We start from the raw sequence: 24,942 nt of genomic DNA, 5'->3' as shown, positions 1-24,942 counted from the left end.
AACATAAATTATTTTTTTCTTTGATCGGAGGATCAATCAGTGAAAGAGATGCGCTACCGTAAACCTCAGTGTAGAAGCGCAAGGAAAATTAACCCGCAGCTGCCATCACCTGACCACATGTAAGTCACGTGTGTGGAGGCTCAAATGCAGCAATGCGTAGCTGTAGTGTCTCCGTGATGTACGAACATATATAAAGAGGATTGGATCCCCGCAAAATGCGCATGTCAGTGTTCGTGTTGGAGTTTAACTTGTGACGTAGAGCTCGTTACCATGGAGCCTGCCGACAGAAGAAGGGGTTCCCCTCTATGGCAGCACTTTGAGCTGATCTCTCCCAATAAGGTACTCCATACAATATACCTCCATCCTTCGTGCATCCTTCGTGCATCCTTCCTCCATCCTTCCTCCATCCTTCCTGCATCCTTTATCCATCTATACTCTTTCTATCCTCCATCTGTCTGTTCTGCTGATCCGTATCAGCGTCACGTGACCACAGTCTTTGCTCCATGTTAGAAACACTGGAGCGGAGTCACCATAATCATCTCATTTTCTGCTGAATTTATTTAAATGTTTATTGAAACCATAGCGACACATTTTTGATCTCAGCATCTCTCGCCCTTTAAACACGTTAAAATGACTGAATCTCACAAAATGATACGTAGCCATTTTTGTTTCCATGGCAACAGCTGAGCAGCATCTTCACCACCAGGTGGAGCACCAGTCTGATCATAGGCTGGAGGAAACATGGTGGATGATCACCTGAGCTGAACTCAGCTTCTGATAAACAATCAAATCAGATACAGAAAACAGGATTAATATTCATGAATGACAACAAGGGAAATGATGACATCATAACAGAAACGCAAACAAGACGTACATGAGTATAAAACATGCCAGACTGAAGATGAGACGTCAACAGCATCGCAAACATTAACTTTTAAAGCTTCCATGTGGTTTTACATTTCTTCCATGAAAACAGGAAGTGCCGCTTTTCATTTGAAGACTCACATTTATGGACGTGGACGTGGAAAAGTATAAATCTGGGAGCTTTGTTTGGACATGAAGTTGGTAATGTGTCTGTGTGACAGCTGTGTGGAAGCATGAGAGCAACGTTTGCGGGAAAATCCACAGACTGTACCACTCGGACGTGTTTCAAGGAGGTTTTTCCACAATAAAATCAAAGCATCGGTTTAAATAAAACCTCCTTCACCTAGTAAGGAAACATTTTGTGGACACGATTTATGTCCATTTAACAAAGTTAGTTCAGTGAGAGATGGCAGGAGGAGCAGAGGTCAGCTCATGGTGACAGAGGTCAAACAGATGTGAGGAGGAACAGCACACACAGCACTGGTGTGTTTCATCTCCACACATAGACAAACCACAGCAACACTGACTCCACTCTCAGCCTCCCAGTGACCATGAGCTTACCCGTGTCACCGGTGCCAGCCTCTGTGGAGCCCAGTGTGTCATATGATGATGATACAGGACATTTTCCACACCCAGCTCCACGCTGAGTCCTGGCTTCAGTGGGTGAGTCCATCCAGCAGAGACGTGGAGACACAAAGACTGAGAACGGCTGGACAGGTTCAGGTGTTACACTTCAGTTCAGTGTTCATGAACGCAGGTTCATTGTTGTGCACTAGAACCTGATGTAGAAGTTACAGCATGCAAGCACACGGTGATGGGGCCGAGGAGCAGCTCTTTACTGACATCTAGTGGTTCTACATCTTTTTCCTGGTTAATAAAGTTCAGCTTTCTTCTCCTGCAGATCATTTGACAAATCTTTTGCTGTCCCCATGACTCGGGAGCCAAAAACGTCGGTGCAGCACTGGACCTGCAGCGTCTGTCTGAAGGCCTGAAACTCCTCCCACGCTGATCACAGGTGAGCATGGTGACCTTCAGTAAGGTAAACCTGTGGTTGTTTCTGTCCAACACAGCTGTAGGGCAGTAAAGAACGTCACCCAACCTCCACCAGAGAGAAAGAAAAATGTCTGTATCACGATTCATATTCTGTGAGAGTAATCACAGATCCCTGTGGGGTGTTTGAACACTCGTACACACTTCCAGCTGCACTGTGGAGGTGCAGTGATTGGAGTGTACCCGTGGGGATCTGTGATTTTGAAGGCTAGGACGTGTTTCAGCCTCTGCTGTCGTTGATGTCACAGAATAGTTAAATCCTTCCTGTTTCATGGGATCGTCCTTGTCTTCTGACAGCAAGCAGAAACATGGCTGTGGTATAGTTTTGTCATGTTGACGTCTTGTCACGATGTGAGCGTTTCATTTTATGACCAGTCCTGATGGACTGTGATTAGTGAAACTGGAGACTTGCTCCGCCTTCCACCTCTTCCATCATTTTCCTGTTTGTTATCCCAGTGTGTGTGTGCTTTGATGTGGATATATCGTCAACGTGTCCTTTAATGACGTGACTGTGTGGCTGCTGTTGCTCTGTCTCTCGTTTCTCTGGATCAGCTTTGTTTTCTCAGTCTGGAGGAAATGGGTGTAATACTCATGCCTACTCTAGGCCCCTCCCACAGGATAGACAGATTGACTGTGGCATCATCATGTGATAAAACCCATTCTGTTAAATCTTTCTGTACTTCCTGTTTAGTGACCTCATCATTTAGCACAGCCTCATTAAATCTGCAGTATTTAGATAGTTTACTCGTCCTGTCCTCACTGCCAAAGATACTGGTTTGTGTCCACACACAGTGGTGGGGTCTTTATTACAGTCACTGGTCCTATATAGTTTTTTACCAGGTGGTGTTGAAGAGCTCCCATGGACACGGGACATGAAGGTGACGTTAGTGGCCCAGTTCTGCTGGGAGCCGCTCCACAGTCTGTCTGAGAGCAGAGGCGGAGCCAGACATTTGAAACACCCGGGGCTTAGCCCAAAAGGATAGTATGCATGTGGGATTTTTTTTCCCTTGGGGGGGGGGGGTAGAAATGACTGAAAGATTAATTGGCTTTGTTTTGAGTTTTGTTCAAAAAAGAATGACTTCATATAGGGAAAAATATATATCACATGTGCAGAACACCTTAAACTAGTTTTTTAATTAAGCAGCAAGGCAGAACAAAGTCGGGCCTGTATCAAGACACGAGGACTACACCCCAATTCAACCAGACCAAGAACTGATCCAGAATTAAAACAGGACTACAACAGTAACCAAGACAGAACCAGAATCAGAACTAGATGATAGTAGCACTAAAAATCATCATAGACCTGCACTACACTTATTTTTTAATTTTACCAAAGTACAATATTTAGATTGAGAAAAGTTTATATAATTATTTAGCCTTGTTGTACAAACAAGCCTGCATAACTTAATAAATATAGAATTTGAAAAATAACAAACCTAAAAAGAAACACTAGGTATGAGATACATGAGTACCTATGATACGGTGATACTTTTGGTAAACAACCATTTGACTAACGTGTGTCTCACCTGCTCTTGTTCATCTCTGTTCTGTCCTCATTCTCCATCTCCCTCTCTGCTCCTCTCTCTCCCTCTCTGCTCCTCTCTCTCCCTCTTTGTGCTGACAATCATCAAATATACAGTTGAAACCAGATATTTACAAACTCTTCAGATCAAAACACAAACACTTTTTTAATTGTAACATCAAATCAGACTAAATGTTTATTTTTTTAGATTGATAAATATAAAAAACATATTTGTTAACTTTAAGAGTAAAGAGAGAAACTATCTGTATTTCTTAATTGCAAATGGCACCAAATTGTATTCAAAATTGAGCCACACTTATGGAGCTCCACAGTTCTTTTCCTGGTGTTTTGGTTGACATCTCTTGATGTTCCCATGTCACAGAAACAGGCTTTGTGTTTTGCCTTATATGCATCCACAGCTGTGCCACCTGTTTACTCACATGGACTCTACTAACCTATCAGAAGCTTCTTCAGCTCAGAATGGAATCGTCTGGAGTTTTCTTATTAATTAACAATAAACTTAGTGTACATGTACTCCTAAATTTGATGAAAGTGATAAAAAACAGAAAGCTGTGTCTCTCTTTATTCTGACATTTAACTAATTCAAAAGATATTTCAATATTTATCTAAAACAAAAGTTTACTCTAAATTGATGTTGTGCAGTAAAAATGTTTTATGTTTTCTCCCTAAAGTGTAAATATCTGGTTACAAATGTGAATATCCTGCTGTGTACTGAAATCCCTCTTGTTTTGCATAGAAATATACTGAACAACATACAAAGCATAATATATAAAATAACATTTACCTGAGTTTTTTCTTTGAAAGAACCCTCTAATGTCCATTCTTATATTTCAGTACATAACTGAAACCGATTTAGTCGGGGAGGGTAAGAACTGAAAATATGAAATAAACACACGTAAGCTAAGATTCTAAAAAAAATAGCATTTGTTCGGCTTTTCATTTCGCCATTTGTTGATTCACTTGAAGAGCAAGTAACGTAATATTGGTCAAGTGATCAGTTTGATATCAATCTTTCGTGATGCACCGTCATATTTACATTATTTGTACGGTACGAATGATTTGCTTTGGTACCTGGTCAAACTTAAGCTCTCCTTAGTATGGCTGGCTCCGTTTCTCCAACTGTGCACACAGGCAGCAGCTGCCCCGCCCCCTCGCTCAGTCGCTTAGTGCCTGAGCTCGGATCATACCAATATCAGGGGGGGATTCACGCACAGTCGTAAATTCCCACAGTGTGCACTATGTGCTTCGAATATTGTGTGTACTTTTTGTTTTATACAGTTGTCAGTGTTGGAAACACGCAGTTCTTTGAATCTTTGGGCTGAAGGAAGGACAATACTCGGTGTATCAATGCTCAATCAACAATCATTTATTTCCATACAATTCAACAATAAGAGCATTACAACGTCCGGACGGGAGAGATGCTACCAGAGGGTCAGGCACATGTCTCAAAATGGTGACGGGTTGCTCAGCTTTTTATAGTCTCTAGTGGCCCCCAGCTAGTCGTAAAAGCCAAAACATCACATTTTTTCTCTGTTACAGTGCCTAAGTTATGACCTCGGCAGTTGTTTCTCTGCTTTCTGTAAGGTGGGGGTGTGGAATGTGGTCTATCTATCTCCCCTGTCTTAGACACAGAGTCTCCTGCTTACAACCTTCTCTTCATGATTCAACAATTAAGCATGTCAAGAAAACAGTGTAACACATTCCCAGCAGATCAAGGATACAGAGTGATGCACATTTATCTAATGAACTAATATGTGAATATGTTCTGTTAACTCAAAAGTATAATGAGAACTAAACTACATACAGCTCACACACTCTATATTAAAGGGTATAATGTGATCTACAGCAGTATTCTAATTCAACTACTTTGATTACATATATAAGGTAACATATAATAACAGAATAATTTAATATCAGCCAGGCATCTAACTATGAAAAAATTGCACTCCAAAATACCCCGGGCTTCTGACAAAACAACCCGGGCTTAAGCCCAGTAAGCCACCCCCACGCTCCGCCCCTGTCTGAGAGCACAGCTGAAGTTAAATATACACAATATAAAAGTTTAAGACGTTTTTGTTTAAGCTCCCTCTTCTCACATGTTCTGTCTTCGCATCCAGCTGTTGGGTCCGCGTCTCGGTGCAGGAGATATCTGATCGTGCTTTCGTCTTTGTTGTTGACTTTGTTGTTGGTCTGTTCGTGCCCCTCTCAGCTTTCTGTCCTTATCTTTTCTCTCAAACTGATTTTCCACATATGCAGCCCGTTATGATCCAAAGCTGTCCAGCGGGAAAATCACAGTCCTTGACAGGCCAATTCTGGCCCCCGAGCCTTATGTTTGACAGCCCTGCTCTAGAGGATGCTGACACTGTAAAAACATTTAGTGTTGCAGTTTTCACTGAAGGCCAGCATATCAGGAATGGAGCTGGGCTTTTGTTGGCTCCTGAGAAGAAGAGCAAAGACAAACACATCTTCTCTTCCTCCTGAATAAACAGGAAACAGGAAAATCCTCCACTACAAATCAGAGTCAGTGGAGCATCGCTGCAGTTAGAAATGCTTCATTTATGCACAGGCAGGTGGAGGTTTTCCTGCTTCAGCTGCTGCTGGAGCTTCAACAGATGTGGTGATGGAGCAGAGGGTAGCTGATTACTGGCTGCATCTATAATAAGCACTGTTTGAATCAGACCCACAGCTGGGTTTCTGAACCTCACACTGCTGAGTGCCTCACTTGAACAGTGGACATTCATTTATAAGGAGCTCTATGAGCAAAAAAGGAATATAAAAGTAATATAAGGAGAAAAGCAGCACTAAGACACTTCACTGTAGCTTTGTGGAGCTCTTACACACAGTGTGTGTGTTCTAGTCCACATCACAATAAGACACTTACTGAGAAACAGCTAGTGCTGAAGACGCTGCAGCCCAGAGGTTGGAGGAACAGACAGTGACACACAGACATGAATCAAGAATCGGTTGCAGTGCGAGAAACAACACAGTGGCAGAAATAGAATATATGTTATTTATTTATTTTAGTATATATGTTATATACATGTCGATTCATCTGCCCATGGATACAGAATACAATTAGAAAATATGAAATATCAATGATTATGAGTGGGGTGAGTGCAAAATCCAGGTAGGACATGATGTGCAAAGAATCCAGAGTGCAACCTTTTCACATAAATAAATAAGTGTGTTATTGTAAGTGTGTTGTTGTAAGTGTGTTATTGTAAGACGTTAGCAGAGCAGTGATCGGTGTGATTCTGTGGACAGGTGTGCTTCATCCACACCTGAGCTGAGATCAGGAGTATCTGTACTTGGTTTGACTCTGTGGGAGATCTATGCATTTTCTTCTGCTTATCCAGCTCAGGGTTACAGGAGGCTGGAGCCAGAGTACACCCTGGCCAGGTCACCAGCTTATCACAGGGTAACATTTGCAGTGACACCTGCAGAATCACCGGGTGACCTAACCCCACTAACTGCATGTCTGTGGACTGTGGGAGGAAGCCTCCAAACACAGAGAACCCAGAGAGAACATGCAGACTCCACACAGGAAGGCCAGGTGGGGGATTCAAACCCTGCTGTGAGGCAACAGAGCTAATTACTGCACCACCGTACTGCCTCTGGCTGGGTTGTAGCACATCTAATACTTACCTCACTCAGGGACATGAAAACAATTCATACACAGCCTTCATGCTTTTGTTGATGTTCTGTCTCTTTTAAAATGAAAAAAACATAACACAAAAGACTTCATTGTGTGTAACTTATCAGATAATTATTCCCCCTTCTGTGATTTAAGCTGTTCCTGCTTCTGCTGCTTTTATAAAAAAAAAAAGCAAATCAGACTTGGAGGAAAAGAAACAAAACAGAAGCATAAGTGGGCTACCAGCATTGGTGTCTCCATTAAAACATGATTCACCATGGTAACAGAGTCCTCTTGACTCAGAAGATACTGAAATTTGTTTTTAATGGATTTATTTATGGTTTGTTTGAGACGGTCTGTGTGTGTGTGTGTGTTTGGCAGCGCTGATACAGAGACTAATGGGTTTGCGAGGATACCGTTTAAATCACTTACTGAGAACAAACAAAGTCTTTTCTTTGAAAGTTTTGAAGCTAAATTCAGACACGGGGACGGATGATATTTATAAGTGCTTTATGAAACCCGTCCTCATCATAGCAATCATATGTTTCCATCATCATGATGGCACGTTGTTTTAGAGCACAGTCAGCACGTGGCCTGTTGGCTCATATTCTAGTGATGTGCGGATCGATCCTGAAATATCGATTCCTCCGATACCAGTCATTTATGTTCTAGAATCGATTCTCACATTAAAATATCAATATTTTAGTAATTTAGGGTATATTTGTAGTTTATCAGTGGAAAGAAACTATAACATTCAGATTGTCTACATTGGAAGCAACTACTTCCTCTTCCGCCTTTCATAGTCATGTGTGAAATACGGCTGTATAAATGTGTCGCAGACCCTTTGCGTGCGCACTCACAACAATGGCTGAGCGTGGAGTCATTTTACATCCACAAACGACGTGGTTTGTGATACATGTGGCAAGACCACTAACCTCGTCAAACACCTCAGAGTAAATCATATCACAGAATATGACGAGGATATGTTGAGGTGAACTGAAGAGGAGGAGAGAGTCAGGTGCTGCTAGGGCGAGACAGACGTCTCTCACAGAGTCCTTCAGTGCTGCAGGCAGGCAAGGTGTTCAAATAGCGCATAACTTCAGTTTTTTTTTTATTTCTATATATGATGAACTCTGCATTATTAAGTGATAAGAACAAGTAATCTGATGTCTTATAATCACTATGACGCTATAATTTGAGATACAATAAAAGATACAATGAATAAAATAAGCTTTTGTACAAAGTATCGGTATCGGATCAGTATCGTCGATACCACCCTGAATATTACTTGGTATTGGATCGGAAAGGAAATCGCACATCATTATCATGTTCTACATCATTGTGTGTCGCTGTGATTGTCACGTTCATGTGATATGACTTTCACCTGCTGGCAGGTAGAACAAATACTAACTGACTTCCTAAAGTCATATGAGTGGGTTTGTTTGTTTGTTTGTTTTTTCTTTTTTTCACAAAAAGTAGTGAGAAACAAGTCTGGGCATGCATGACGCTGTTTGTGCCCGTTCAGTCATGACTTAGCATCTAAGGCAGGGATGTCCAACATATGGCCAGCGGGCCACATCCGGTCCTGATACACTTTTATATGTCAGTTATTAATGACCTGAGCAAATGTGGGAGCTGAATGTTCAGCTCTGCTGATCTCCATGCAAACAGGGGTGGAACCATAAAGCCAATCACATGCAAAGACAGACTGTCATACCATGGTTGGGTACAGGCCGGGTACACAGAGAGACGGAAGCCGATTTAAATACAAGAGTGTCAGGAAAATGTAAAATGAGCAGCGTTCGACTAATAATTGAATATTAGATCAAACAAAGTGAATACAAAGTGTGTTTGAATGGCAGAGATGCAGAAATGTGAGCATGTAACACAGAGCAACAGCATACATGCAAACCCTCCTGAATCTTTTCCAGGAGAATCTCGAATTTCAGTGCCCCTCCTGAAAATCTCCCAGAGCCACCATTCTCCTGAATTTCTGCTGATTTTCCACCCGGACAACAAAAATTAAAAACCATATCCCAGAACCAAAACCCAGCAAATTCCAGTTTCCAACAATGGCGGCAGCTATTTAGTTTTAAGATTACTCCTATTACTCTTTCTGGGTCACAAAATAAACTTTTAGCATATTTTCAGGTGAGAATAAACTTCAAATATCTGAGCCGGCAAGAATAGCAAACTCCCGGCACATCGTTTTCAAACCCCTGCGGTCTTTCGCTACTCAGGTTAAACATGATATTTAAGTAACTCGATAACCTAAAAATTTTATTGTTGGACTTTTTCAGTGTTTTATTTGTTCCTGAGTAAATTGGTTTTGCTGAGATTAAAGTTATTAGATTAGATGAGATTAAATAAAAACTTTATTAATCCCTCGGGAGGATTCCTCCAGGGTTGTGACACTGCTGAAAAAAATGTCAAACAGAAAACTGATTAAACAGAAGTGTGAGACGGTCAAGAATTTACGCCAGCGTCCGGTTATATTTAGATAGCAAGGAGCAGACGGCAGAGTTTCACTCCACTGAGAGAGCCCGTGACGTAATTCTGAACGCTAGACCATCACAGTCGCTCACTTACGGCCTACCCGCCTTTCGGAGGACTTGGCCCACTTAGACCACGAAGGCCGGGTCCTTAGGTCGATGCAGCCTCTGAATTTGGACAGTAATAAAAGTGACATTTAACTTACTTTAAATAAATAATTTTAAATAAATAAACACTGTAAAATTCAAGTTTTTTGTATATGTGTATGTAATCCCCCCTTTTGAACGTCTCCCTACTTCTGAGGCTTCAAGGTTGGCAAGTATGAGCAACAGCTCAGTCTGAGTCTAAACGAGTCTCACAGGCTTGCTGTGCGTTTAAAGCTGTAAGAATTACAAATTACAATTATAAGTTATCATTCTTAACTTGTTTGATCCGCTGGTCACCACAGACAAACACAAGCAGACATTTTGGATTTTTACTGTATTATCATAGTTTTAAAGCTTTTCCTGCAGATACAAACCTCCCTTATGAACATTTATACTACACAAAGTCATTCAGCAATAAACAATTGAAGACAGAAAAGTTTGTTTTTCACTTTCTACTATAGAAATTTCAGTTTTTTGTGATGATTGATGAGCTATCAGAACTTTTTCTATCATTTTATTTCTTACAGTTTAAGGAGTCGTGCTGACAGGTTTCTGTTGTTGTCACAGAGCTTTTTCTTCATCATATAGAAAAACACTTAAATATGTGACTCCTTCACAGTGACAGGATGTTTCAGTGGTCCGGCCCAACTAAAGTCATGTGGTCCCCCATGTAAATTCAGGCTGTTTCTCAATCCTGTCTTTAAGTGATGATGTATGAACCCTGCTTCCAGGTCCAAATTACTCTGCGTTTAATAAGGCTGTTGTGTTTTTAACATTTTTTAATGCTTTGTATCTTGTTCTATTTAATCTCAACAAGTCCCTAAAAAAAGTCAGTGATCACTGTCGGCCTCTCTCGGTTTTTATGATCACTGCTCATTTTAAAGCTTGGTTTTTAAAACCTCACAATGTATCTATATGCAGCAGTATATTAATAACTAACCTCATATCATGGATGCATTGTCTCAGTTGTTCTCGTGGACTTGTGATACGTCATCAGTCATCAATTCAAAGTACGCATCAAGCCAAGCCCAAGTATGCTCAAAATTCCCAGATGTGTTCTCGCTCCACTTTATCGAGCAATAAAGTGGAGTCCACAGCTACTGTGAACTTGGTGCAGCTAAATCTAACTCAAAAGTGGCAATGGCAATTTTATTTGTTCCTGAGTAAATCGGTTTGGTGAAGACTAAAGTTAAGCTTGAATTCTTACTTGGAGAGTGGTCACTGTATTTTGAATTACACCCATCATATCCCCTGATGTAAAATGTTCTGTTCTTATTTAAACAGCTGGATCAGAATTACATCTAAGATGACAAATAATTAAATTCAGCAAAAACAGCATGTTAATGCATGGAGATCCTGAAGGCTGCTCCAAAAATGATCCGATTATATTTTAAACATTTGTTCAATTCTCTTCCAAACCCCAGCAGCTGTGTATTGTAAGTTTTAGTGTCTACTAAAATACAAATAAAAGTGTTCTAACATCTCACCTGTTTGTTTTTATTCAGACATACATGTGTACTATTTTATTAATAGAGACATTAGCCTCGTTTCTGTCATGTAGTGGTTGTGCTGAAGCTTATTAGACATTATGAAACTGATGATATGTAAAATTGATTTTTGCCAAAGTGCTTAAGATACTTTTTTAATTATATATTTTTTAATCTACTACATTTGTAATTTCTATTGCAAATATTAAGCACAGTTAAATTAAGAGGGGATGGCAGTGAAAACTCTGGAGCTGTGTTGTCACCATAGAAATTGTAGAGTGATCTGCTGCTTTCTGTGGAATTCTGGACTCCCGTGTGAACTTACAAAGTCCGTACTCGCGAACAGCAGAGGCTGGTGAGCAATGTTCCCTCTAAGCTGCGCACGTGCGCAATTGCGCACTGCTGGCACGGTCTCTGCGCACAGAAAATCTGTGTTGCGCACACAAAAAAAATCTAACCTAAATTGAAATTAAAATGAATACGTCAACAATTCTGTTTTGCAGTGTTAGTCAGTAAGTGACTGGCTGCTCCCGTATGGGATTAGAACGATCCCACGTTATCCCATAGTCCAGCGATTCACATTCGTATACGCAGCCAATCGATGTCGTTGACAGGCTATGACAGCGTCCTTATGTGCCGACACCGGAGCTGATGTGGAGTGAAGCCACGTTAATGACAACGTGGACAACCATTGGAGATGTGAGCAGGACAGACGAAACAATTGATGGAAAAAGTGTGGACTTTATACCAGTTTTTAAATTGTGTTGATAGGCCACGTAAAACCAGAGTTGTGATTTTAAAAAAAGAATGCAATGTTTGGTTTCCTTGCTGAATACTATCGTTGTTTATATTTACTGCGGGAAGAAACGGTAAAAACTGCGTTTTATAAGAAAAAAGCCTCGAAAGCGCTCTCCACCTGTGAGCAAAAACAAACCCCCCCACCCCCTCTCTCTTTCCTATTCGTCCAAAAAAGTACCATGTGGACCAATCAAAAAATGATATGGTAACGTGGCATCTAGTTGTTAAGAAACGGGGGGAAATTTTAGGAGTGACGGCGGTGCTTTGAGATGTGAGAGATTTGAGACGTGTAGCGCAAATCTTGTGTAGTTAGTGTGTAGTGTAGTCAGTAGATTTGTTGTGTGTGTCAGAGCAATGAGGCGACTGCTGAACGTTACAGGTGTTACAGCAGTGCTACATCTCCTGTTGTCAGGCCTGCAGGTATCAGGCTGTTGTTCTCCTTTATCTCACAGTGGACAGAAATTATTTTTTGGAGTGGCACAAATAATTTGTGTGGCATCAGATTTGATGCAGAACAGCTGATTGTTCTGTAAATAGTTTGAAATGTTTATTTAAAAATGCATTGGCTGCATTTAAAAAAAAATAGCTGCAAAAAACTTTGTTGTTTGCCAAACTGAGTTACTTTTTTGAGGAGTAACTATATAATTATTTGCCCAACATTGGTCATTATATACTGTATTTTGCAGACAGAGAGTTACAGGACTCTCTCCCAGACCACAGACGCATAATACAAGTCAGAGCTGTATATATAAAAAAAGAAAAGAAAAAAGAAAAAGAAAGTTGTGTTTTCGAAATTGGAGTTCAAGTCATTTTTACTTCCAATAGCGTTAACATACTACACAGGCCAATGGCTAGATTTTTTTTTTACATTTTCATTGTAAGTGGGCTAAAGCAGTTTAAAAGTAGTCTAACATAAATGTAAATGCTGTAATTTGATTATTTTAATAAACCATGAAACTTGGATGGATTTGATGCTGGCGTGACCACAGTGCACACGTCTGATGTCGCTCACAGTGGTCCAAGGGATCGCTCAGGGAGTTTGTGTGTTCACTCAGACACATGAAAAATTAGAGGGAACATTGCTGGTGGGTGGGGCTGCTGCAGTGACCTCATTCACCCCTTCACTGTTACCTACAAGTTACACATTGAAAGTCTTGGGGGGTTGGGGAAAGGAGTTGATCACTCAAGGGTGCCCCCCTCAATTTTACCAGCGCTCCAATTTTGTTCGCATCATATTTTAGTATAGTTTCTGAATTGAGGAGAATAAAAACATATTTAACATTCGATGTAGCTGCATTGTTGAGTAGAAAGCACAGATTAAATAAAGATGTTTAAATTTAGAATAGAATAGAATAGAATAATTGCCATTATTGTCACTATACAGTTGTACAATGAGATACAGTTTTAAATTTAATTTTGGAACTTTTTTAATTTAAGAATATCTGAGCAGATGGTGCAAACAGCAAACACCTGCTGCTGAAGACACTGCAGTCCACAGGTTGGAGGAACAGACAGTGACACACAGACAGGTCGGCTGCAGTAACACTTTAATACAGAACACTATCAACAGTAATTCCATCACATGGTCACAGAGTTATCACAGTACAGTCACAGGAACACGGTTACAACATGACAGTAGCTCCTGAGCCAGGCTCCCTGCATCATCTTGAGAAATAAAAGCAAACCATAAAATGATGCTGGAACAGACAGCACTGATGCTTTTGTCTGTCATGTGCCAGTCTCTTTGGATTTCACACTGCTGAGTTTAAAGACATATGAAATGAGCCTCCACCCTTTGCTTCTCCCTGAGCTCAGCTCACATCAGTCGTTAGGCCAGTGTAGCACCTGACTGCATGTTTGAGGCTGAAAGTTTTTTTCCTGTTAGTGATTCCATATTCAGTCACATTCCTGCTGTGTGTGCATGTCTGTCTCTGTAACAGTGACATTTGTGTCCCTGCAGTGCTGATAAATCAGGATGCTTAACCCTTTAAAACCGGTCGGAGCGGGCACGCTCCGTTTTGCATAACTATTTTTAAATCCCGGTAGCACTGCAACCACAGAAGCTAGCGCCATAATTTTTTTTGCATATGAAACCGGAGGAGTTGTGCTTACATCTTATGCCATCAGCTTGTCCTAGGTCACAGTTTCCTTCCACATATAGCTTTGCAAAAACGGCATAAAAAGCACTTGCAGCAACAAAAACATGATATTCCAGAAACACGCTTTGCCGATCCGATCAGCTGTTTGTAACACTTCCTACATCCATCAGCGTGGACTATCGCATGTCCGCCATGACCTGCCCGAAACAGGAAGTGACGTCATCAGGGCCTTATGAGCCTATACTGGTGTTTTTAAAAGTTATGTTTGACTTTATGACTTTCTGTGTCATTTCTGTGATGCTTAGGACTCATATTGCACTGCTGGAAATAGTTTATTTTGATGCACATGCTGGGGTTTTTTTTGCAAATTTGCATTATAATATTTATTTTCGTTTTTCCTGCAGTATATAAAAATTGGTGTATTTAAAAAATAAAACTATGAAGACACTCAAAATACATTTCCTGTGGTGGGAAACTATTTTGTGCAACTTTTTTGTATTTACAGTTTTGAGGGATAAGCCTCTTAAATTTCTCTAACTAGAAATATATGTTAAAAAAACAAAAACGATTTTAAATTTTTTTGTAGTTTATTGCACTTTTTTGCAATTTATGTAATTACCATGCACTTAATGCAGACATATTATTAAAATATGTCTGCATTAATGTATATCAACTTGAAATGCTCCCAATAATGGCACTACAGCATGTAAAAATATAATATAAGCTCTGGTGGACTTCTTCTATGGTACGTCTTAAAGGGTTAAGGAGCCGAAGTCAGCGGCAGCAGAAACAGATGGAGCAGCTCAGTCTCACTGTTACTGTCACAATATTCAACTTTAAGGACACTTTCTGCAGACCTGAGGGAAATCCCAGAGATAACACTGTGTCAGGCTGCACACAAGCGGATATGCATGAATAAGGCAGCTTTTTAAAAAGGCTTTTCTACAGTAAAGAACAGACGGTGACTTATCCAGAGGGACATCATCATTAGACCTGCTCAGTCTGCAGGTTTGCTCACAAACAAGTCAACACTTTAGAACTTTCTGGGGTGTTGGTTGATTTTCTTTCTCTCTCCATTAAAAAAAACTGCCGACAGCAATTAAACTTCAGACTAATACATGATGGTAATTATGTCCTCGTGTGTAATTTTCAGACTTGGGAAAATTATGATGCAGTTAGAGAAAAAAAAATAAGAGAAAAACAAGGCTAAAAACATCCATTCGTGCAGGGATTACCGTAGCAACAGAGTCATTTTCTTCTGACAACACTCATGTGTTAAGAATCAGCAGCGACACACAGACAGAAAGTATTAACACTTTAGTTTGAAAATAGATTCTTTGGTTTGTTTTGCATGTGTGTGTGTGTGTTGGTTGTAGAGAGTACCGTTTAAATGACTTACTGAGAACAAACACAATGTTCCTTGGCGAAGCTGCTCAGCAAAAAAGGAGTTGTAAAGCTAACAGGGACGGCTAAGTATTTGAGTGTTTCGTACGGCGCTTGCTGTTTCACGGTTCATCACAGGATAGTTATCGTACAGTCACGACGCTACAAATAGAGACACAAAGCAAAGGAAAGATAAAGCAGCATTCAAGCTATGTTACAAAGAAATATCAGGCACACTGCAGCTGAGTCAGTGTTAAAGCTGCCTGCTCTGGCTCTGAATCAGCTCTAATGGCACTTTGTTTTAGAGCACAGTCAGTGCTGTGGCCTGTTGGCTCATATTCTACATTCTATGTCGCTGTGATTGTAAAGTGCATATGATACGACTTTCACAGATATTGTGTGTATAGCAAGCGAGGTGTTCAACTCTAAAGCTTTATTTGTCCCCCATGATAGACAGTACCTCCACCCCCTGCAGGAGGCTGTGGAGGCGCTGAGAGCTCCTTTAGCAGTGACTGTTACAGCCACGGAGCAGCTCCTTCATCCCCATAGTAACACTGTGACACAGATTCAAATGTACAATCTGAAGCTCATGGGTGGGTTTGTTTGTTTTTTTTCTTTTTTCAAAAAAAAGTAGTGAGAAACAAATCTGGGCATGCATGACGCTGTTTGTGCCCGTTCAGCCATGACTTGGCGTCTAATACAGGGCTGTCCAACATACAGCCAGCGGGTCACATCAGGCCCCTACGGAAGCGTAGAGCTGCCACCCAGGCAAAAGAAAAATACAAGTGTATCACGTTATAACGTGAAAGGTTTATTGTTCTAACAAGATACTTTTCCTGTTTGTACAATATACTATCATGTTTGTACAATATACTATCATGTTTGTACAATATACTATCATGTTTGTACAATATACTTTTCACGTTTGAACAACATAATATCACGTTATTACAATATACATAATTATCACGTTCGTACAATATAATTATCACGTTCGTACAATATAAATATTATATTGTACGAACGTGATAATTATATTGTTTGAACAATAAAATTTTCACGTTATAACATATATTTTATTGTTCGAGCATGATATATTGCCGTAAAGATACGGAAGTGTAAAACATAGTGAAGTGGGTGACAGTGCAGATCAGAGTGCGAGAAAATGGCTCGTTTATTGGAATTAATTAAGTTCTATTTTATGCTTGGATTGAGGCATGGGGAGATTTTGCTGTTATTGAGCAGTTTGGACAGTATTGTGATAAGCATGCGGACACTTAGAAGAAACCTAAAACGCATGGGACTGTACAGGAGAAAGAATGAGTCCGATCCGATTGAGGTGGCACGATTTCTTATTGATCAACTGGAGGGACATGGGAGGCTCCATGGATACAAACTACATCACCTGAACTGCATTCAGGCAGGTTATGTTGTCACGCAGAGTACTGTGAGACATTTACTGAAATATCTTGACCCTTACGGTGTTGAGCAACGACGCAGAAATCGCCTAATGCGACGCACATATGTAAATCCTGGACCAAATTTCATGTGGCATGTTGACTCCTATGACAAACTGAAGCCTTTTGGAATCTGTATAAATGGAGCTATTGATGGGTTTTCGAGAGTTATGATTTGGCTTCATGCCTATTCAACAAACAATGATCCCAAAGTCATTGCTGGATATTTCATAGCAGAAGTTGAAAAGAGGATGGGAACACCTGCTAGGATTCGCTCTGATTTGGGAACAGAAAATGTCATAATGGCCGAGATGCAACGATTCTTGCGCTGGACTATGGATCCGAATGTCAGAAACTGTTTTATTACTGGATCCAGCAATCACAATCAGCGTATTGAAGGCTGGTGGGCCTTTCTGAGAAGACATCATGCTCAGCACTGGATAAATCGTCTCCAGGAACTAAAAGACCATGATTGCTTTTCTGGATGTTTTTTGGACAAGCAGCTCATATTGTTTACGTGCCTGAACGTCATCGAGGTATGTAACCATGTTTATATTCTTTTAATGAGTCATTGTGTGTGTGTGTGTGTGTGTGTGTGTGTGTGTGTGTGTGTGTGTGTGTGTGTGTGTGTGTGTGTGTGTGTTAGAGAGAAAGAGAGACACGGAGAGAGAATAAAAAGTTTGCTTTAACACCTACCATGCACCATCCCTATTATCACTCCGTTGAGGATATGAAAAAAAATGCATATTTCACTGGCCAGAAACATAAAATCGCACTGTCTAAAACAATTCACGTTTAATAATTACTTAAAATTTTCCAAAGTATCACGTGTCTACCACTGTTATTCTTGTTGTTGAGTATTTTTGATAAACTCTGTTTTTCCGACTGTCATTGTGTGGTGCTTTTGATTGATTGATTGATTGATTGATTGATTGATTGATTGATTGATTGATTGATTGATTGATTGATTGATCGTACTTTATTCATCCCGAGGGAAATTGGGTTAAGGCTGCCAGCCGTGCCAGCGCCGTTTTGGGTAACATGTTGAGCCAAGAGAAATGTGTTCTTTTACTGATATGAGATTTTTTAATTTTTAATATTTAATAGGAAGAGCTGCAGCAAGTTGCACATATGTGGAACACCCACATAATACGCAGAAGCAGAAATGCAGTTGCTCCAAGTGGACGTCCGATTCTCATGTACACCATCCCTCATCTCTTTGGAGGACAGGATCATCTGAAAGAGGTTTCTTGGGAGGCAGTGGATGCTTGTAAGCAAGAATGTCAACAGAGAGGACCTTATACCTGTGATGAAACCGTTTTCAGCTTGTGTTGCCTTATAATGTCAGAGAACTTCTTACTTCCACCAAGCACAGCAGATGAATCCATTGAACTGTATCTCTTCCTGAGAGCCTATATACTGAAGGACTTATAAACCTAAATATAATTGGGCTTTGGGAATTTTTACGCATATATTTTTGGGTACAATGTTTTATTTGTGCAATAAACAATAGAAAAGACATTCATTATTATTTTGTTTGGATTTTCGGTTCAAGATAGTAGCAAGCAAGCATGTCTAAATATATTTAACCAAATCTGCGTATACTCCAACCTTTTGGCATTTCCAATTATTTTTTAACGGAATTTCTATTATATCTGATTTCTGTTTTAAGACTGTCAAAAAAACATTTTTTAAACTGCTGATCCTATACATTATCATTCATGAAATATTGTTTTCAATTTTACTGAACACATTGTGCAACTGCTATTCATCCACGAACAGTTTCTTGTAAACTGGTAAATGTACAAATTCTGCATTATTTAATAATTAACAAATAGTGTTAGATGTTAACCTCCCTTTTATTTGTGTTCAAGGAGAAGAAAACACGGACTCTTGATAAACACTACAAAACTTAACTTATGTGCCAATTTTCTGTCTTTTATTCCAGTCAACTATTGCATCAAACACATTGCCTTCCAAAGTTATTCCCTTAAAATATGTTCTAAACAAATGACTGGTGGAAAGGTAAAAAAAATATACTTGAAAATAATTAATATTAAGTCTTTTGAATTATTACTAAACAAAACATCCCCTCTAGCAGACATCTTGTATCCTACAAAACTGCACCACAGACCTGTGGAAAAGGACCTTGACACATGATAAGAACTAATAATAAGCATAGTTCACCACTTGCTGCTAACCATATGAACTTATTAAACATAATTAGTTAACATTTTAACTAGTAAAACTTTTAAGTATGAAAATTTAAACTGAAATTTACATTTTTCATGGTGGAAACAAATTGATGTTATCCACAATTTTTGAAAATAAATTCAAATATGAAATAAAACACTTCCCTGAAATTTAAGCTCTTTCTTTTTTTATACAATGATGTGTTCCCTGTTTGTGGGTTTAACAAACTTTAGAGCTTCATAGCCAGTCATTGTTAGTGCAAACCTTTCATTCTTTGGTTTAAACATGATGGACTTTAATCAAGCTATGCTGAACTCATAAGAGCTTTTAGCAGCCAAAACATTGTTCAGTTCATTTCGTAGTTCTGGGTAGGACGTGTATGTCCATGGTAGTTCCAGAAGAGGGCCGCATGTGTGTGCCACAGGTCGTCGTGCCAGTCCATCCACAGGCGTGAACAGTACCTCAACCTTGTCAACACAGATGACATCTGACCCAGTAAGAAACCTGAACATCCTTCTGAGCCCTGTATCGTCAAGTCCTCTGATGTACTGGTGCAGAAATCTGAAGCTCTGCTTCTCTGCTTGAGTGGTGGGAGAGGCAGTAAGCAACTTCAAAAGCTTTCTCGTTGTTGGCTTTTTATCCTCATACATTTGTAGGACATCTTGTGGGCTTTGAAAAGCTTCTTTTAGGAAGTAGCTTGCAACTAAGGACATTTTCTCTGCGGCATATGCTGGTTTTTGGATTAATTGTTTGTGTGCGACTTTCAGAAGAAGGCCTTTTAAGTTCTCTTTGGTTGGAAGCACTGATACATCCAGGCGATCCATGAGATCCAGCACTTCATCCCTGTCTTCATCTGAAAGATCTTCTTTTAGTGCCCTTGTTATCAGATCCCTATCTGATTGACTTAGGTAAAAGAGAAGACTTTCAAACAGCAGATCATCTGATACTTGATTCTCACCGAAGATGAGTGCCACTGTGAAAACAGGAGCAAGGCGACAAGGGAAATATCCATGGTCTTGAAATCCCTTCAGTAAAATTCTACCCATGGATTTCCACTCTTCTTCCTGCCATTTAGGAGACAGTGATGGCACTCTGAACTCCTCTCCTTCAGCTGTGTTGTCCACAAACTCTGACCAAAATGCAGCATACACATCTCTTGATACGCCATCTGCGTCAGCTCCTTTTTCATCAATGTAGGTGTATTTTAGAGGGTGTATGAGGAGTGTTGGATCTTTGAACTGGCTGATCATCTCCTCCAGAATAGTAACCCTGTGAAGTTTGATGGTAACACAGACAACATCATATGATCCTGCAGAGCTTATTGCTTCATTGCTTATAGATGTTTCTGGACTACTGACTGCTGTGTTTGTTGGAGGAAGTGTAATGGATGTGATGACCAGATCATCTTCCTCAAACTGCAGGAATGGTTCATCTATTACAGTGTCATCAAGTTGACAAGGCAGAGGCTCTCCAAGGTAGGGTCCAATCATTACCTCAGATGTGTCTAATAATACATCTTCATCAGCATTCCTAGATTCTGATGATGAGATCACAACAGTGTGAGAAGCTTCTTCATCTCCTTGATGTGAGTCAGTCAGTTGTGTAACATTGTTTACATGTGTTTTCCCTCTATCATAAACTTCTTCATCATCTTCATCATTGGAAAATCTTCTTGTGCACAAGTAAAATCTCAACATTCCCATTTTAAGTGCTGAATAGAGTTCTCCAACTGTGACATCTTCATCAAATACGGCCTCTTCCTGATAGTCTAATATGTCATGACTGAACACTTCCCATCTTCCAAATTTGCTTTTTCCACTTGGAAAGAAAAGATCTTTAGCATACTGTAATATGTCAGCTTTTTTGGAGTCTTTGGGCACATCAAAGGTCCTTGTTCCTCCTCCTCTGCGCTTTCTCACTTGCTTACCTTCATGGATCCACCCTAACTCAATTTTTCGTGTCTTTTTCTCAGCCCATTTGTTGTTTTTTGCATATGTTCTTTTTCTCTTAGAAACAAATGCCTCCTCATGATCAGGTTTCTTCTCATTTTCATTGATTCCCATCTTTTCCTTCAATTTTTCGAGCAATGAGTTTTTTCTTGATTCCTTAGTACTTGCACCACTGTTTTCCAAGCAGAACCGTCTGGCAGCTATCCGGTCACCATATGTTGGGATGTAATCAGACAGGGTCTTGTCATCCATGAAATCAATCACTGTGGCATCAATCTGTAATAACAGGGATATTTATTACTATACAGAAGTACAAGGTATACCTGCTGCCACACCACATGAGGTACCTCACTAAAAAAATGTATGTAAATTTCACATGTGTTTTGATAATTGTCTGTTATTATTTTAGTGGCAGCCATCAATATTTAGCATTTATTCTTTTCCTCTCTCTATGGCAGCAACATTAATGAGATTCTCTAACATGTTATTAATAGAAATATTACAGTATATACAACGCCCACCTTTGAAAAAGTAAATTAGTATTCACGTATCTTTCAGTTGCACAGAGCACAAAGGGTTGAACTCACTGTTTTTTTTTAATTGAAGACAAATATCAATATAAACACAGTTTAATTCATTTGTTTTTAGATAAACAAGGAAACATTGTGCATCACATAATATAGCAATATATTTAAGAAACCTGGAATCTGCATACGGGTTAAGTAGTAACATGTGGTCATACAACGACCCAGTTTTATACAGCGGGTTAATTTGTTTTACATTTTCCATTCCATATTAAAGATCCACACCAATGCAGCCTACCGTTACGTCCTTACGCAGTCAAAGCGAGAGAAGCGAAAACCGCTGTGGTTGCTAACTTAGCAATATGTCACATTTTTAGACGCTGTAACTTCGTAAAAAGCGAGTTTTACAAGTTTCCCCCTCAAGAGTGCACTTACGTGTTCTTGTAGCATTCGTAAGAGACAGTCCTCAGGTACACCACGATTCCGAAGAAATCTCAGAAGTGGGCTATCAGTGTTTGTGTCCATGTTGAAAGCAGGGCATTCAAAGTTAAGTGCCAGTTCTGACGAGCGTGCACTCTCCACAACTACCATGGATTTGGGTTTCCGAATGCAAGACGTTTTACGTTCTTACAATAAAAAATGTTATTGTAATGGTATTTTTTTTTACGTTTGTACAATATATGATCACGTTCGTACAATATAATTATCACGTTCGTACAATATAATATTTATATTGTACGAACGTGATAATTATATTGTACGAACGTGATAATTATGTATATTGTAATAACGTGATATTATGTTGTTCAAACGTGAAAAGTATATTGTACAAACATGATAGTATATTGTACAAACAGGAAAAGTATCTTGTTAGAACAATAAACCTTTCACGTTATAACGTGATACACTTGTATTTTTCTTTTGCCTGGGTGGCAGCTCTACGCTTCCGTAGGCCCCTAATACACTTTCATATGTCAGTTATTAATGGCCCGAATGTATGTGGGAGCTGAATCTTCAGTCCTGCTGATCTCCGTGCAAACAGGGGTGGGATGATACAGCCAATCACATGCAAAGACAGACTGGGTCATACCACTGTGTCAAAGAATAACAGTAAGTTTAATGGTACCATTTATAGCTATAATTGGGGCGATCGTGGCTCAAGAGTTGGGAGTTTGCCTTGTAATCGGAAGGTTGCCGGTTCGAGCCCCGGCTTGGACAGTCTCGGTCGTTGTGTCCTTGGGCAAGACACTTCACCCGTTGCCTACTGGTGGTGGTCAGAGGGCCCGGTGGCGCCAGTGTCCGGCAGCCTCGCCTCTGTCAGTGCGCCCCAGGGTGGCTGTGGCTACATTGTAGCTTGCCATCACCAGTGTGTGAATGTGTGTGTGAATGGGTGGATGACAGGTTGTGTAAAGCGCTTTGGGGTCCTTAGGGACTAGAAAAGCGCTATACAAATACAGGCCATTTACCATTTACCATTTATAATTGTGGTTCACCATCTAAAGTCAGTGTGCCACCCCTGCTCTAAATCATGAATTACAGGAACTGTTAACGCTAGGGTTGCCAACTCCCTGAAAAATAAATAAGGGACACCTCGTGGCCAGGGCCGGGCAACCCAGTTCACCCTTCCCAGTGTGGTGAATTTTGTAGCTCTTTTTTTGTGTGTGAAATTATTTTTTAACCATTTGACTTGAATTTGATTTAAGCAATCTAAAACTAATTATAAAACTAAGCATATAAAAGTAGATATTTCTAAGCATAATTGACAATCAACAATACAAAACCTAACAAAAAACAAAACATAAGCATAAGTGGGCCAGCATTGGTGCATCCATTAAAACATGAAGTCACCATGGTAACAGAGTCCTCTTGACTCAGAAGATACTGAAATATATATATTTTTTAATGGATTTATTTTTGGTTTGTTTGAGACGGTCTGTGTGTTTGTGTGTGTTTGTGAGCGCAGATACAGAGAGTAATGGGTTTGAGAGGATACCCTTTAAATCACTTACTGAGAACAAACAAAGTCTTTTCTTTGAAAGTTTTGAAGCTAAATTCAAACACGGGGACGGATGATATTTATAAGTGCTTTATGAAACCCGTCCTCATCATAGCAATCATATGTTTCCATCATCATGATGGCACGTTGTTTTAGAGCACAGTCAGCACGTGGCCTGTTGGCTCATATTCTAGTGATGTGCGGATCGATCCTGAAATATCGATTCCTCCGATACCAGTCATTTATGTTCTAGAATCGATTCTCACATTAAAATATCAATATTTTAGTAATTTAGGGTATATTTGTAGTTTATCAGTGGAAAGAAACTATAACATTCAGATTGTCTACATTGGAAGCAACTACTTCCTCTTCCGCCTTTCATAGTCATGTGTGAAATACGGCTGTATAAATGTGTCGCAGACCCTTTGCGTGCGCACTCACAACAATGGCTGAGCGTGGAGTCATTTTACATCCACAAACGACGTGGTTTGTGATACATGTGGCAAGACCACTAACCTCGTCAAACACCTCAGAGTAAATCATATCACAGAATATGACGAGGATATGTTGAGGTGAACTGAAGAGGAGGAGAGAGTCAGGTGCTGCTAGGGCGAGACAGACGTCTCTCACAGAGTCCTTCAGTGCTGCAGGCAGGCAAGGTGTTCAAATAGCGCATAACTTCAGTTTTTTTTTTATTTCTATATATGATGAACTCTGCATTATTAAGTGATAAGAACAAGTAATCTGATGTCTTATAATCACTATGACGCTATAATTTGAGATACAATAAAAGATACAATGAATAAAATAAGCTTTTGTACAAAGTATCGGTATCGGATCAGTATCGTCGATACCACCCTGAATATTACTTGGTATTGGATCGGAAAGGAAATCGCACATCATTATCATGTTCTACATCATTGTGTGTCGCTGTGATTGTCACGTTCATGTGATATGACTTTCACCTGCTGGCAGGTAGAACAAATACTAACTGACTTCCTAAAGTCATATGAGTGGGTTTGTTTGTTTGTTTGTTTTTTCTTTTTTTCACAAAAAGTAGTGAGAAACAAGTCTGGGCATGCATGACGCTGTTTGTGCCCGTTCAGTCATGACTTAGCATCTAAGGCAGGGATGTCCAACATATGGCCAGCGGGCCACATCCGGTCCTGATACACTTTTATATGTCAGTTATTAATGACCTGAGCAAATGTGGGAGCTGAATGTTCAGCTCTGCTGATCTCCATGCAAACAGGGGTGGAACCATAAAGCCAATCACATGCAAAGACAGACTGTCATACCATGGTTGGGTACAGGCCGGGTACACAG

At 39.9% G+C, this 24,942-nt stretch overlaps 2 protein-coding genes and 1 long non-coding RNA gene across 4 annotated transcripts in view; 2 read left to right on the top strand and 1 right to left on the bottom strand.

Annotated features, from left to right (window-relative positions):
* Nucleotides 1-133: 133 nt before the first annotated feature.
* LOC147334334 (uncharacterized) overlaps nt 134-24,942 on the top strand; it is a 43,360-nt gene continuing 18,551 nt past the window's right edge. For both annotated transcript variants that reach the window (XR_015126076.1, XR_015126075.1), the window contains exons 1-2: nt 134-339; nt 1,766-1,879. This is a non-coding gene — a long non-coding RNA (uncharacterized LOC147334334). The remainder of the gene's footprint in view (nt 340-1,765; nt 1,880-24,942) is intronic.
* On the top strand, nt 16,765-19,075 carry LOC147334337 (uncharacterized). Its single transcript, XM_086287752.1, has 2 exons — nt 16,765-17,490; nt 18,062-19,075. Exons 1-2 carry the CDS (start codon nt 16,765-16,767, stop codon nt 18,386-18,388), a joined length of 1,053 nt encoding a protein of 350 aa, XP_086143878.1. The 3' UTR covers nt 18,389-19,075.
* On the bottom strand, nt 19,271-22,211 carry LOC147334336 (uncharacterized). Its single transcript, XM_086272137.1, has 2 exons — nt 22,056-22,211; nt 19,271-21,372 (listed from the first exon to the last, which is right to left on the bottom strand). The coding sequence occupies exons 1-2, from the start codon at nt 22,209-22,211 to the stop codon at nt 19,447-19,449; spliced, it is 2,082 nt and encodes a 693-aa protein (XP_086128263.1). The 3' UTR covers nt 19,271-19,446.

The sequence above is a fragment of the Aulonocara sp. 'chitande type north' Nkhata Bay genome, linkage group LG3 (genome assembly GCF_057382095.1).
Source record: "Aulonocara sp. 'chitande type north' Nkhata Bay isolate Kocher_YH1m ecotype deep benthic linkage group LG3, A_spYH_male_GT1.1, whole genome shotgun sequence".
NCBI lineage: Eukaryota > Metazoa > Chordata > Actinopteri > Cichliformes > Cichlidae > Aulonocara > Aulonocara sp. 'chitande type north' Nkhata Bay.
This window is presented reverse-complemented; position numbering and strand designations above follow the sequence as displayed.